Raw genomic sequence first — 15,406 nt, forward strand, 5'->3', positions numbered from 1 at the left:
CCCTACGATTTCATAATTTCAAAGCTTAGAAATATAGCAATAACAGTAATGAGTTGCATTTTATAGTGTCTGACCTATTAAAGAGGTCCAATTGTTTGATAGATTAAATATTTTGCAACTAATGTAGAGCACACGATGTCAGCAGCTTTTATAACCGTTCAACGCATTACTCAATCAATCATCAGCACCGTTATTGGCAGCTACGCTAAGTAATGAAAAGTCACCTCAATAAGCCGCAGGGGCTTGACAGTTTTCTTTCTATTATTGGCAGGGACTTTTTGAAGATCAATTTTATCGATACTCGTCACCTCCCCTACAAACAAATTGGCTATCGCACAAGTGTTGTAGATATTTAGCGATATATTGGTTGATTGTAGAACATTCCAACTACATCTTGTTCGAATCTGGGAGAAGCGCCAGTGTTTTTCAACTATTTTTTTGGAATGACCGGTACTTGAAAACGAAAAGTGTTATTATTTTTGTCACATTTTCACGTACACCCCTACATACCACATTCGTTATTTTCTTAATGAACATAGATTCAGGCATGTGTTTCACGATATTGAAGAACCGAAAGGCAGTGCTAGAAATACTTGCCGACGGTCGTATTAATTTTATTGCCAGAAGGATAAACACTATTCCCTAAAATAAATTATTATCTTAACCTAACAACCTAATTGCGACAAACGCAAACCTTTTTCTTATTGCAATAACCGCCACGATTCCGCCGCGCAATGCAATGAGCCGCACAGGCACTATCGCCAACACCGAAGCCGCTCAGCAGATCACAGGTGGCCCGTTTAAGCCGATAGTTCTCCACAGCCGCCTGATAGGATTCTTCTGGCAGTTCATCGACTGAAAATCAATTATTATTGCTATTATTTTCGTTTGGAACCAACTTCACTAAAAAATAATTCAACTTACAAAGTGAATTCACGTGCGAGCGTACATCGTCGGCCAGTTCCTCGGGGAACGCACTTCCAGTGGCGAAGACTGCGGCGAGGCAGAGCGCAACAAAACAAACGATGCTGAAGGAACGCATAATGTATTCTAGTGGGTACGATGTTCGACGGAAGGCAGCTGATCGTTCATCAAGTGTAGGGCAGTTACTGTTGAAGATGGTAGCCGCAACCGGACCATTTATATGGTCACGATCGCACAGTTATTATTATTGGTCTTTGGTGAATCACCGTAGTCAATGAACACTTTGTGATACCTCAATGGAAACATTTTCGGTGATCCACCGTGAGGTGGGATCCTTTTTTTTTGTTTTGCGAATGGGATTCACTTTCTTTTCAAATAAAAAAAAACATTTGCGCGCGAAAGGTGCTGCTACCGGCGAGCCTTCATCCAGCTTTATATGATTTTATGGTAAATTAAGTTTAGTTGCAAGCAGCACTAATGTCGTTTAAATTTGTTATGATCGTTCTAAGCCTTGCTTGGTAATAGTACCTACGAGAGGGATTCGTTCGTTTGTTTGCTTTAATTATTACATGGTAAGTTAAGCACGTACCTACTTATCTTAATTACAAAGAAGGGGCTTTTTGCAGATCCATGCCAAGATGTCTGACTGCAAAACGAAACATTACTGAAGGCACCTGGTACCGGTCCACACAGCAGAAAGATCACACGTCACGCAGAGCACCCATAACCATTTTTCACGCGAAGTTCAAACAGTAATGTATGCGACACATATGAATCATTTGTTTGAGAAACTGCATAAGTCCATTTTACACAATTTCGAGAAAACAACAAAAAACTGTTTTAGAACAAATTGGCACCAAATCTTTCGATTACTTCGATCAATAGTTTTTCTCAAAACTCAACGCCTTGAGGCACTTCCAGCAACTTCCAGTGCAAAACTGTAAGCAGTACTCCGTAATTGCTCTTCAAAGTGCGTGTACATATGTAGTTTCTCAAACAAACGAAAAAAAAAATCATACATTACTGAACAAAAAATTTTTTTTCGTGCTTTTTGCCAGAATACGTATTTTTGGACGAGAATTCAGAATATATAAAAATCTCATTTTGACCAAAAATGTTACATATGCAGTTTCTCAAACAAACGGTTCATATATATTGTATACATATAAAGATTCTTCTCAGTATTCCTTTTTTGAATTTATTAACCATGCGTCTCCATAACTAATAAAATTATTACACGATTTGCTGTATTCATTCATTTCATTTCATTTATTTAGTTAACATCTAAACAGATAACACTGAATCAACAATTTGACGCCACAATGCACGGTTCGAGGCCGCATCTCTCCATCCTCGGATACGCCCCACGCTCGCCAAGTCGTTCTGCACCTGGTCTGCCCATCTCGCTCGCTGCGCTCCACGCCGTCTCGTACCTGCCGGATCGGAAGCGAACACCATCTTTGCAGGGTTGCTGTCCGGCATTCTTGCAACATGTCCTGCCCATCGTACCCTTCCGGCTTTAGCTACCTTCTGGATACTGGGTTCGCCGTAGAGTTGGGCGAGCTCATGGTTCATTCTTCGCCGCCACACACCGTCTTCTTGCACACCGCCAAAGATGGTCCTAAGCACCCGTCTCTCGAATACCTGAGTGCTTGCAAGTCCTCCTCGAGCATTGTCCATGTTTCATGTCCGTAGAGGACTACCGGTCTTATTAACGTCTTGTACATGACACATTTTTGCGGTGGCGAGTCTTTTCGACCGCAGTTTCTTCTGGAGCCCGTAGTAGGCCCGACTTCCACAGATGATGCGCCTTCGTATTTCACGACTAACGTTGTTGTCAGCCGTTAGCAAGGATCCGAGGTAGACGAATTCCTCGACCACCTCGAAGGTATCCCCGTCTATCGTAACACTGCTTCCCAGGCGGGCCCTGTCGCGCTCGGTTCCGCCCACAAGCATGTACTTTGTCTTTGACGCATTCACCACCAGTCCAACTTTTGTTGCTTCACATTTCAGGCGGGTGTACAGTTCTGCCACCTTTGCAAATGTTCGGCCGACATTGTCCATGTCATCCGCGAAGCAAGTAAATTGACTGGATCTGTTGAAAATCGTACCCCGGCTGTTACACCCGGCTCTCCGCATGACACCTTCTAGCGAAATGTTAAACAACAGGCACGAAAGTCCATCACCTTGTCTTAGTCCCCGGGGCGATTCGAACGAACTGGAGTGTTCGCCCGAAATCTTCACACAGTTTTGCACACCATCCACCGTTGCTCTGATCAGTCTGGTAAGCTTCCCAGGGAAGCTGTTCTCGTCCATAATTTTCCATAGCTCTACGCGGTCTATACTGTCGTATGCCGCCTTGAAATCAACGAACAGATGGTGCGTTGGGACCTGGTATTCACGGCATTTTTGAAGGATTTGCCGTACAGTAAAGATCTGGTCCGTTGTCGAGCGGCCGTCAACGAAGCCGGCTTGATAACTTCCCACGAACTCGTTCACTAATGGTGACAGACGACGGAAGATGATCTGGGATATCACTTTGTAGGCGGCATTAAGGATGGTGATCGCTCGAAAGTTCTCACACTCCAGTTTGTCGCCTTTCTTGTAGATGGGGCATATAACCCCTTCCTTCCACTCCTCCGGTAGCTGTTCGGTTTCCCAGATTCTGACTATCAGTTTGTGCAGGCAAGTGGCCAGCTTTTCCGGGCCCATCTTGATGAGCTCAGCTCCGATACCATCCTTACCAGCTGCTTTATTGGTCTTTAGCTGTTGAATGGCATCCTTAACTTCCCTCAAGGTGGGGCTGGTTGACTTCCATCGTCCGCTGAACTGACGTAGTCATCTCCTCCACTGCCTTGACTTTCACTGCCTGTACTCTCATCGCCATTCAGATTTTCCTCGTAGTGCTGCTTCCATCTTTCGATCACCTCACGTTCGTCCGTCAAGATGCTCCCATCCTTATCCCGGCACATTTCGGCTCGCGGCACGAAGCCTTTGCGGGATGCGTTGAGCTTCTGATAGAACTTGCGTGTATCTTGAGAACGGCACAGCTGTTCCATCTCCTCGCACTCCGCTTCTTCCAGGCGGCGTTTCTTCTCCTAAAAAGGCGGGTCTGCTGTCTCCGCTTCCGTCTATAACGTTCCACATTCTGCCGGGTACCTTGCTGCAGCGCGACCGCCCGCGCTGCGTCCTTCTCCTCCAGAATCTGTCTGCACTCTTCGTCGAACCAATCGTTCCGTCGACTTCGACCCGTATACCCGACGTTGTTCTCCGCTGCGTCGTTAATGGCTGCTTTAACTGTACTCCAGCAGTCCTCAAGAGGGGCCCCATCGAGCTCACCCTCTTCCGGCAACGCTGCCTCGAGATGCTGCGCGTATGCAGTGGCGACATCTGGTTGCTTCAGTCGCTCTAGGTCGTACCGCGGCGGTCGTCGGTACCGAACATTGTTGATGACGGATAGTTTTGGGCGCAGTTTAACCATCACCAGATAGTGGTCCGAGTCGATGTTAGCGCCACGATATGTCCTGACGTCGATAATGTCGGAGAAGTGCCGTCCATCAATCAGAACGTGGTCGATTTGTGATTCTGTCTGCAGTGGTGATCTCCAGGTGTACCGATACGGGAGGCTGTGTGGGAAGTAGGTGCTACGAATGGCCATATTCTTGGAGGCGGCGAAATCAATTAGTCGTAGGCCGTTTTCGTTCGTCAGCCGGTGAGCGCTGAACTTTCCAATAGTCGGTCTAAACTCCTCCTCTTGGCCAACCTGAGCGTTCAAATCTCCTATGATGATTTTGACGTCGTGGCTTGGGCAGCTGTCGTACTCACGTTCCAGCTGCGCGTAGAATGCGTCCTTATCATCATCAGTGCTTCCGGAGTGTGGGCTATGGACGTTGATTATGCTGAAGTTGAAGAACCGGCCTTTGATCCTCAACCTGCACATTCTTTCATTGATCGGCCACCACCCCATCACGCGCCTTTGCATATCGCCCATCACTATGAAAGCTGTTCCCAGCTCGTGTGTGTTGCCGCAGCTCTGGTAGATGGTATGATTACCTCTAAACGTTCGCACCATTGATCCCTTCCAACAAACCTCCTGCAGCGCTACGATGCCGAATCCACGGTCCTTGAGCACATCGGCGAGTATGCGTGTGCTCCCGATGAAGTTGAGAGATTTGCAGTTCCACGAACCGAGTTTCCAATCGCTAGTCCCTTTTCGTCGCAGTGGTCTTCGCCGATGGTTCCGGTCCGTACTCTCTTGTTGTTTGTTCGTTGCTTATGATTTTTAAAGGCTGGCTTGCAGGGCCTGACACCAAACCCCCTAAATTTCCGGAGGACCATTCCTCCTTATTTCCGGTGGACCATGGTGCACAGTTTCACTTAGAGTCCCTCGCTGGCACTCGGACGATGATCAGCCGCCCCTAACATGGAGAACAGACGCTGTTGTGAGCCGATCCTGACATGGAGAACAGACGCTCAATAAGATTTGCACCTCCGAGAGGAGCAAACCCCCTTCCCTGTCAGCATACGACCATAGTTCCCACCGGGGTTGGTTACCCGATCTTCCCTAAGGTTGCTCGTATCCCGGCCAGCACCGCGGGGAGGTAGGGATAGGAGTTGCTGGGTAAGAGGCTAAGGACCGCGAGATGGGGTCTATTTTATTCCTTCAGGTACGCGAAGTACCAATGATACGCTTTACCCAGCATTTGCCGTGCTAAAGTTTGCTGTATTATTTTTTTATTTTCAAAAAATAGAGGTAATCCGAGAGCAATGTTGATTCATGTTGCAAACTCGCATTTATGCTAGTCAAATTCGCAAATGGATGGTTCGGGCACATTTACGGTTCCATACCAACGGCGACAATAGAATCGCGTCGCGATTGCCGCATCACTTATTCAATTAATAGAATCTATCCAAAAAGTTAATTCACACATGCAAAATGCGTCTCCATATTCTCACATGCTTATGTATGCGTATGTTTATCTTCTTCTTCTTCTTCATTGGCATTACATCCCCACACTGGGACAGAGCCTCGCAGCTTAGTGTTCATTAAGCACTTCCACAGTTATTAACCCTTATGCGGCCAACAAAAAAAACACACGTGGATGGCCGACAGGGTACCCGTGTTCCCATAAATTGATATTCTCATAACTTCAACAATTTTCAACCGATTTGGATAATTTTGACAGTTTTGGAAACAGAAACTCATATACTTTTTACCCATAGTCAAGGTTTACAGCTTATGCCCATGGTTATACAAGAAATCTTTGAAGTAAGGCTTAAGAGTCTACACGCGTAACCAAAGGCCATTCAGCCAGTTTCAAATATGCTACAAGCTCTTTGCGCTTCTTAGAATTGAAGGTGTTCACAGTATAAGCTTCTGTTAATGCAAAAATCCCTGAAATGAGGTCTTAGTCATCCGAGAAATCTCTGGAGTAAAGCCTAAAGATCTACTCGCGTAACCAAAGGCCTATTATGCAAATTCAAACACGGTACATGCTCTTTGTGGTACTTAGCATAGAATGCGTTCACAGTATATGTTCCGAGTCATCCAAGAAATCTCTGGAGTAAGGCCTTAAAGGTCTACACTCGTAACCATGGGTCTATGGACTTGTCTCAAAAGTGGTACATGCTCTTTGCGCATCTTGAAATCAAATGTGATCACTACATATGTTCTGCGCTATCGAAGAAATCTCTCGGATAAGTCCTCTGGCGCCTTCATTGCATATGTTCATGGTCATCCAAGAAAACCCTGGAAAAGGTCTTCAGGTCTACGCGCTTAACCAGAGATCTTTTAGATTGTTTCAAAAGTGGTGCATGCCCTTTGTGGTACATAGAATAGAACGCCTTTATTGCATATGTTCATGGTCATCCAAGAAAACCCTGGAAAAGGCCTTAAGATCTACACGCGTAACTAAAGATCTTTCAGATTTTTTCAAAAGTGTTACATGCCCTTTGTGGTACATAGAATAGATTGCGTCCATTGCATAGGTTCATGGTCATCCAAGAAAACCCTGGAATAGGACTTCAAAATCTGCATGGGTACCCAGAGATCTTTTGGCTTGTTTCAAAAGTGGTACATGCCCTTTGTGGTATATAGAATACGTTCATTGCATATGTTTATGGTCTTCCAAGAAAATGCTAAAATAAGCCTCAGGATCTTCACACGTAACCTTTCGGCTTGTTTCAAAAGTGGCATATGCCCTTTGTGGTACATAGAATACACCGCTTTCATTGCATATGTTCATGGGTATCCAAGAGAACACTTAAAAAATCCTCAAGAACTTCACGCGTAACCAGAGTTCTTTCGGCCTAGTTGAATAGTTATACATGCCTTTTATAGTACGTAGAATAGAATGCACGCATTTTAAATGTTCATGGTCATCCAAGAAAACCCTGAAGTAAGGCATTAGGATCTACACCAGAGATATATCAGCCTGTTTTAAATTTGGTACATGCCTTTGGGGCCCATAAATAAAATGCGTTCATGGCATATGCTAATGGTCATCCTAGAAATTTATGGAGTTAGACTTCTAGGCTTACACGAATATCTACAGGGTCTTTAAGGTCACTCCTTACGGAATCCAAGTTTCAAAGTGCTCGCGTTTTCGGGGGCACACCACTCGATACGGAAGCAACGCACAACTGTCATTTTTATTATTTCACGCATGCTGCGACGTAGCAAAGCTAAATCAACAAAAAATACAGTTGTGCGCCGCCTCCGTATCGATTGGTGTGCCCCCGAAAACGCGAGCACTTTGAAACTGTCCTGGAGTGTCCTTAATCTAATTTTAATATGGTACATGATCTTTGCGATATTAGCCCGTTTTTTTCCCTCAAGTTCTCGGCGTGAAGTTGTATCGTTCCAATTTATTTACATTTTGCATTTCCAAAGCATAGACAACTTCATATTAGTGATATCAATGAAGTTTGTATGAAGTTGCAACAGTTTTACAGCTATCGGACCGCTAAACTTCAAACCGATGACAGACTCAATGACAGCTGCATTGCGCTGGACATTTAGATGCACTTTTCTTGCATTTGACGTCGATTGACAACCGTTTGACGTCTAGAGTGCGTTGCAGTTATCGAACGGCATTCGATAACTGAAAAGTAAACATTTTGCAGTTATCGAACGGCTACTGTACTAGGAATGCGTATATTCACTCAGAAGAGGTTGACCCGATTTTGTCACTCCCAGATTTTGTCTACCCCTGATTTTGCCTAACCTGATTTTATCACGTTTTCGACCCAATTTGCCGCACGGATTCCATTCACGTATTTTGCCTTGCCTTCATTACGGAGCCCACGACAATGAAAATAACTACTTAAAATACAAACATATACCAAGAAAGAGTCTCACAACTTGCTTATTTTAAAATAACTGCCTCCAATAAGGAGGTTGATCCATCGACCTTGACTCTATTTCATAGACTACCTGGAGCTCAAGACAACAACAAAAACGACTTGGAATACAAACATATACCAAAATGGGGTCACAAAACTTTTTTATTCTTCGATAACTGCCTCCATTACGGAGATTGATCTACAGAACTTCGGTGGGGTTTGATCCCATGAAACCAGTACGCTAGACAGGTGTTTTTTCCTACTAAGCTACGAAGAACCTCCGTCGTCCTCCGCAGCTTAGCGGGTACTGATAAAACCAAATTCACAGCACCGGGCATGTAGCCGAACTCTCGCAATACATTCTCAGAACTAACTCTCTCATATATGTTTTTGTACAATGCCAACCAAGTAGGATGAGTATTTAGTATTATCTGGCTTCTACACACTTGCTTCTTCACCAACGGCGCTCGATGAAGTAGGGTTGTGTGAGATTGTGCCAGTTGGTCGTCAGATCCCAACCCGACCACATAAGCGAAGAAAGATCGCCTTTCGAGTTCAGTACATTCAAAGTTAATTTCCTATGTTCCGGGTATTGAGCCACCCGGAGTGGAAATTAATTACTATGTCTGAAACTCGATTATGCATATGCACAACATGTGATAGATTAAGTTCGGAAAAGGTATTGGAGGAAAACCGCTACCTTCCGTCCCTCCCAGTTGTTCTTCAAACGCTGCCTCCGTTACCGAGGTCGATCCCCAGACCTTGACTCTATGGAGTTCGTAGACTACCTGCAGTCTTCGACAACAACAAGAAATACTTGGAATACAAACATATACCAAGAAGGGGTCACGCAACTTGTTTATTATTCGATAACTGCCTCCATTACGGAGATTGTTCCGAAGACCTTAACTGTATGGAGTTCGTAGACTACCCGGAACTCACGACAACAACAAGAACTGCATGAAAAACAAACATATGCAAAGAAAGGGTCACAAAACATGTTTATTCTTTAATAACTGCCTCCATTACGGAGGTTGATCCACCGACCTTGAATCTATGAAGTTCGTAGACTACCTAGAGCCCACGACAACAACCAGAACTACTTGGAATACAAACATATACCAAGAAGGGGTTATGCAACTTGTTTATTCTCCGATAACTGCCTCCATCACGGAGATTGATCCGAAGACCTTGACTGTATGGAGTTCGTAGACTACCTGGAACTCACGACAACAACAAGAACTACATGAAAAACAGATATATATGTATATCAAGAAGGGGTCACACAGCTTGTTTATTCTTCATTAACTGCCTCCATTACGGAGGTTGATCCACAGACCTTGAATTTATGGAGTTTGTAGACTACCTGGAACCAATGACAACAACAAGAATTACTTGGAATACAAACAAATACCAAGAAGGGGTCACACAACTTGTTTATTCTTCAAAAACTGCCTCCGTTACTGAGGTTGATCCACAGATCTTGACTCTATGGAGTTCGTAGACTACCTGGAGCCCACGACAACAACAAGAATTACTTTGAATACAAACATATACCAAGAAGAAGTCCCGAAACTGGTTTATTCTTCGTTAACTGCCTCCATTACGGAGATTGATCCGAAGACCTTGACTGTATGGAGTTCGTAGACTACCTGGAATCAATGACAGCAACAAGAACTACTTGGAAGGCGAACATGTTTTAAGAAAAGGTCATTGGATGACCCGGAACATATACTGTGAAAGCATTATATGCTAAGCACCATAAAGAGCAGGTACCGTTTTTGAATTTACACTATAGACCTTTGGTTACGTTAGCAGACCATAAGATTTTATTCCAGGGATTTTTTGGGTGACTTAGGCCTTACTCCAGAGGTTTTTGGAAACCCAGAATATATACTGTGAACACCGACTATTCTAAAAAGCGCAATGAGCATGTAATATATTCGAAACTGGTTGATAGTCCTTCGGTTACGTGTGTAGACTCTTAAGTCTTACTTCAAAGATTTCTTGTATAACCATGGACAAAAGCTGTAAACCTTGACTATGGGCAAAAAGTATATGAGTTTCTGTTTCCAAAACTGTCAAAATTATCTAAATCGGTTGAAAATTGTTAAAGTTATGAAAATATCAATTTAGTGGAACACGGGTACCCTGTCGGCCATCCACGTGGTAAAAAAAATCAGATGCCCCTCCCCACGTCCCTCCTCACTGTATCAACGTGATTTTCTCACAGATGCTACATTTTATGGAGTTCTTAGATGTCACCGAGTTTCAGCTTTCAGCTATAAAAATTCATTGAAATATCACCACTTGAATTTGAAAAAGGAACACGGGTACCCCGTCGGCCGCATAAGGGTTAACTGCGAGGTTTCTAAGCCAAGTTACCATTTTTGCACTCGTATATCATGAGGCTAATAAAATATAATTTTATTTTACTCTTTCTACCATTTCACTCTAAATTTCATCGAATATGATAAAAAATGTCTAAATTTATGAACAAACTGCAACATTTCAAATGCAAGTATATATGGCAAAAAAAAAGATCTGTTTCATTATCCTTTTTTGTTTTCTAAAGAATATTAATAGAAAAGCATAAAACACATTACTATTAATCCTTATTTAGATTTTGAGAAAAAAAAGTAAAGAGAATCGGATACGTTGAACAATATTTCATTCAAATAGTACGTCAGGTAAAACGAAAGTACCCACAGTTTAATATAAAAACAGACATTTTTATTTTGTAACTGTTTTGTTACACAAATGACTAGTTTGTTATCTATAAAACGCAGACAAATTATCTCCAGCTAGTAAACTAGGCGCAGCAAATACAGGACCTTCCACTGCATTCTCCGTCTTTGTACCGGAACTGTTTGCAGTGCTGGTCACACAACCTGTCATGAACACAATTTCCCATGTTTTTGCATCGATTGCGCAATTGGGGAATCGCTATCTTTGCCAGATTGAGGGGATTGGTGTCAGCTGTAAAAAAAGCAATTTGATATTATTTTTCCATTATTTGATATTTTGGGAAATTATTGTCCATATTTAACTCATAAGTGGATAAGGAATAATCGAAAATAATAGAAACTAATCTATTATTTTCCATTTTGGAGGAAAAATATGTGAAAATCGATTTTTATTACCTCCGAGTTGATCCAAGTCTTCGAATGTAGATACATTGTCCGGTGATTGTGCACTGGAAGCTGTCGCGAACACTGCAGCGAAACACAGAAGCGCTAGACAAGCAACTGTAATGGACTGCATTGTAATTGGCAATTGATTTCGGTTCCGTAGAAAACGTAACTGTAACTGTACAACGAAGTATCTTAGAACTGATATAAACAGCAGCGAAAAATAATTCTTTTATACTGAAGCAATCGAAGAAGCGAAAAATCCCCTTAGTGCATTTATCTTTGCAAACTATTTTGCAGACCTTATCGGACGACAAAGTATCACATGTTTATTTGACTTGACTTCCGATTACGTTGCAATATCTTACACGTTCATGATATCAATCTGCTCAGGTGCTTTGTATGGTGTTTTTTGCACTCGACAAAGAAAGCCAAGCAAGACATCCCCTTTTCTAAGAGATCAATGTTGAATCATACTTGAAGGAATTTGTGAAAATGTAATTCTCACATCACAGCATCCCCGGACTAGGGTTTTATCGAGAAAGATAGAGAGAGATAAATAGCTGCATATAAATACATAACGGTCACATATGGGTTTTTGTGAAATATGAGCTTATTTATGAATCGTCGTATAAGCATAAAAAGCTTCCCTTCATTCAATTGCAGCACACACAAATTATTTGTTATGCTCTTACACAACAGAAGCTTTTTTTCGAATTTGACGGTTTTGTGGAAATTACTCCATCGCTGTGACATATAAGTAATGTAAAACCAGTGTATGATATCTTCGATTTTCACGATATAATTATATACAACTTAGTTTCTTCAATGGCTCTACATTCCAACTGGAACGTGGCCTGCTTTTCAACTTAGTATTCTATTAGCATTTCCTCAGTTATTAATTGAAAGCTTTCTATGCTCGCCATTTCATGAGTATGTATCTTGTGGGGCAAGTACAATGGATACACTATGCCCAGGTAGTCAAGAATGTTTACAACCCAGAAACATCCTTGACCGGACCGAGAATCGAACTCGCCGTCTCCGGATTGGCAATCCTACGCCTTTGCTCGCAAGGCTATTGGAGACCCTTATTCATATACATATCTATCTCTCTATATAAAAATGAGTTTGTATCATAGGCAATAATACTAAAGGACGGATTAACTGATTTCCAAGATCTTCTTACTAATCTATTCGCCTTAAGATCAGCTCTGTTTATATATACAGTAGAAGCATAAGTACTTATTTGATACTTGATGGGCTACAGCTCTTCCATTAACCTACGCCGAATGGAATATGCTTCTCCACTGAACTCGATCCTGGGCCAAGCGCTTCCAGTCGCCCTGAACATTGAGCGCCCTCAGGTCCTTTTATGGCCGTATAAAGCCACCAGAAGAATCAGAGTAGAATGCAGCGTTTGTAGACTACGGGAGTTAAGCTGGTTACGAAGTCCGTAATAATAATGTTCAAAGATACACAAATTCTCCTACCACTTCAAGATTTTCACCATCCAGCACCATTTCACTACCACCACCACTAATGAAACCACGTTGATTGCCAGAGACCATGTACTTTATTTTGCTGGTATTGATCGTGAGTCCAATCGTCGCTGTTTCCCTCTTAAAAGGCGCAAAATCCTCTTCCACGGCACGGCGACCAATCCCGATAATATCGATATCATATGCGTATGCATATGCGATCTTGTGATAATGGTACCGCTTCTTTGCACACCAGCTCTCCTAATCGCTCCTTCGAGCACTATATTGAACAGTAGATTCGAGAGTGTATAACCCTGCTTTAATCCATCTAAGGCAGTGTTTCTCAACCTGGGGTACATGTACCCCTGGGGGTACCTTCGCTGGCCCTAGGGGGTACCTCGGACAAAAATGCGTAATGGCGGACGTATTGAATTCCAATCGTAACTTATTGATAAAGTTTTGATAATTGTTTTGATAAAAGTTTTGAACTTTGTCTTGTACATAACATGCATGGCGATCAGTAAATCAAAGCCAATTAAATCCTGCCCTGCTCAAGGGCTGCGGAACAAAAGATCAAATGGACAAAACGTCGAATGAGCAAATTTGAAAAATTTTCAATGTAGTCTACTCTAAACAAAATGTTGGGAATATGCTTTTGAACTGAAATCTAGAATCTAAAGCCTTTGTTTGAGAGGCATGAAGGCTTTTTTCAGAGAAGACTCCTTTCAAGAAAGTTGGAGCCTTCTTTCAAGAGGCTCGGAAGGTTCTTTTCAAAAGACTCAGAAAGCTCCTTTCAAGAGGCTCCGAAGCCTACTTTCAAGAGGCTTGGAAGCTTCTTTTCAAAAGGCTCGGAAAGCTCCTTTCAAGAGCCTCGGAAGCCTACTTTCAAGAGGCTCGAAAGCCTCTTATCAAGAAGCTCGAAGCCTTCTTTCAAGAGCATCGGAAGCCTCCTTCCAAGATGCTCGGAAGCCTCTTTTAAGAGGGTTGGAAGCCTTATTTTAAAACGCTCTCTTACAAAAAGCTCGGAAGCCTCCTTTCAAGAAACTCGGAAGCCTCCTTGCAAGAGGCTCGGAAGCCTTCTTTAAAAGGGCTCGGAAGCTTCCTTTCCAGAGGCTTGGAAGGTTCTTTTCAAAAGGCTTGGAAAGCTCCTTATGAGGGGCTCGGAAGCCTGCTTTCAAGAGGCTCGGAATCCTGCTTTCAAGAGGTTCGGAAGCCTGCTTTCAAGAGGCTCGGAAGCCTCGTTTTAAGAGGCCCGGAAGCTCATTTTAAGAAGGCCGGAAACTTTCTTTCAAAAAGCCCGGTAGGCTCCTTGAGGCCTCCCTCCAATAAGCTTGGAACTCTTCCTTCAAAAGACTCAGAAGTTTACTTTCAAGAGGCTAAGAAGCGTGCTTTTAAGATGCGAAAGAAGCCTCCTTTTAAGGGGTTCGAAAGCCGCCATCCGAGAGGTTTGAAAGCCTCTCTACAAGACGCTCAGAAGTATTTTATCAAGAAGTGAGGATCCCTACTTTCAAGAGGTCCAGAAGCTCCTTTCAAGAGGTTCAACCTTCTTTTAAGAGGTACCGGAAGCCTACTCGCAAAAAGCTCGAAAGGCTCCTTTTAAGAGGCTCGAAAACCTACTTTCAAGTGAAACGGAAGTCTCCTTTCGGAAGCTCGGAAGCCTTTCTTCAAGAAGCTCAGAACTCTTCTTTCAAGAGGCTTGGATGCAAAGGAAGCCTCCTTTTAGGTGGCTCGAAAGCCGTCATTCAAGAGGCTCGGAAGCCTCTTGTCAAGAGGTGCGAAGGCCTGCTTTCAAGAGTTTCAGAAGCTTCTTTCAAGAGGCTTGGAAGGCTCCATTCAAAGAGCTCGGAATTATACTTTCAAAGGCTTGGAAGCCTATTTTAAAGATGGGGTACCTCAATTCAAGCGAAAGTTTGGAGGGGTACCTCTCAGGAAAAAGGTTGAGAACCGCTGATCTAAGGTAACAAATGATGTCGATATTTCATCCGCAAACCTTAGCTTGATTTTGATGCGTCCAACGTTAAACGAATCAGCCGCCATCTGAGATGTTTGAAAGCCTCTCTACAAGACGCTCAGAAGTATCTTATCAAAAGGTGAGGAAGCCTACTTTCAAGAGATCCAGAAGCTCCTTTCAAGAGGTTCAACCTTCTTTTAAGAGGTACCGGAAGCCTACTTGCAAAAAGCTCGAAAGGCTCCTTTTAAGAGGCTCGAAAACCTACTTTCAAGTGAAACGGAAGTCTCCTTTCAAAAGGCTCGGAAGCCTTTCTTCAAGAAGCTCAGAACTCTTCTTTCAAGAGGCTTGGATGCAAAGGAAGCCTCCTTTTAGGTGGCTCGAAAGCCGCCATTCAAGAGGCTCGGAAGCCTCTTGTCAAGAGGTGCGGAAGCCTGCTTTCAAGAGTTTCAGAAGCTTCTTTCAAGAGGCTCGGAAGGCTCCATTCAAAGGGCTCGGAATTATTCTTTCAAAGGCTTGGAAGCCTATTTTCAAGAGGGGGTACCTCAATTCATGCGAAAGTTTGGAGGGGTACCTCTCAA

At 43.1% G+C, this 15,406-nt stretch overlaps 2 protein-coding genes and 1 long non-coding RNA gene across 6 annotated transcripts in view; 1 reads left to right on the forward strand and 2 right to left on the reverse strand.

Moving 5' to 3' along the window:
• LOC134226211 (uncharacterized) overlaps positions 1-15,406 on the forward strand; it is a 182,884-nt gene that overhangs the window by 33,371 nt on the left and 134,107 nt on the right. The gene's annotated exons all lie outside the window — the stretch shown is intronic.
• LOC134221386 (defensin-C) lies at positions 553-9,520 on the reverse strand (the record flags this gene model as incomplete). Its single annotated transcript, XM_062700577.1, has 4 exons — positions 553-855; positions 925-1,159; positions 7,244-7,255; positions 9,497-9,520. Coding segments are annotated over 4 exons (453 nt in total), but the record flags the coding sequence as incomplete, so codon positions are not given.
• On the reverse strand, positions 10,980-11,687 carry LOC134223362 (uncharacterized). Its single transcript, XR_009982542.1, has 2 exons — positions 11,412-11,687; positions 10,980-11,247 (listed from the first exon to the last, which is right to left on the reverse strand). It is a non-coding gene; the product is annotated as an uncharacterized LOC134223362 (long non-coding RNA).

This window comes from Armigeres subalbatus, chromosome 3, assembly GCF_024139115.2.
Source record: "Armigeres subalbatus isolate Guangzhou_Male chromosome 3, GZ_Asu_2, whole genome shotgun sequence".
Classification (NCBI taxonomy): domain Eukaryota; kingdom Metazoa; phylum Arthropoda; class Insecta; order Diptera; family Culicidae; genus Armigeres; species Armigeres subalbatus.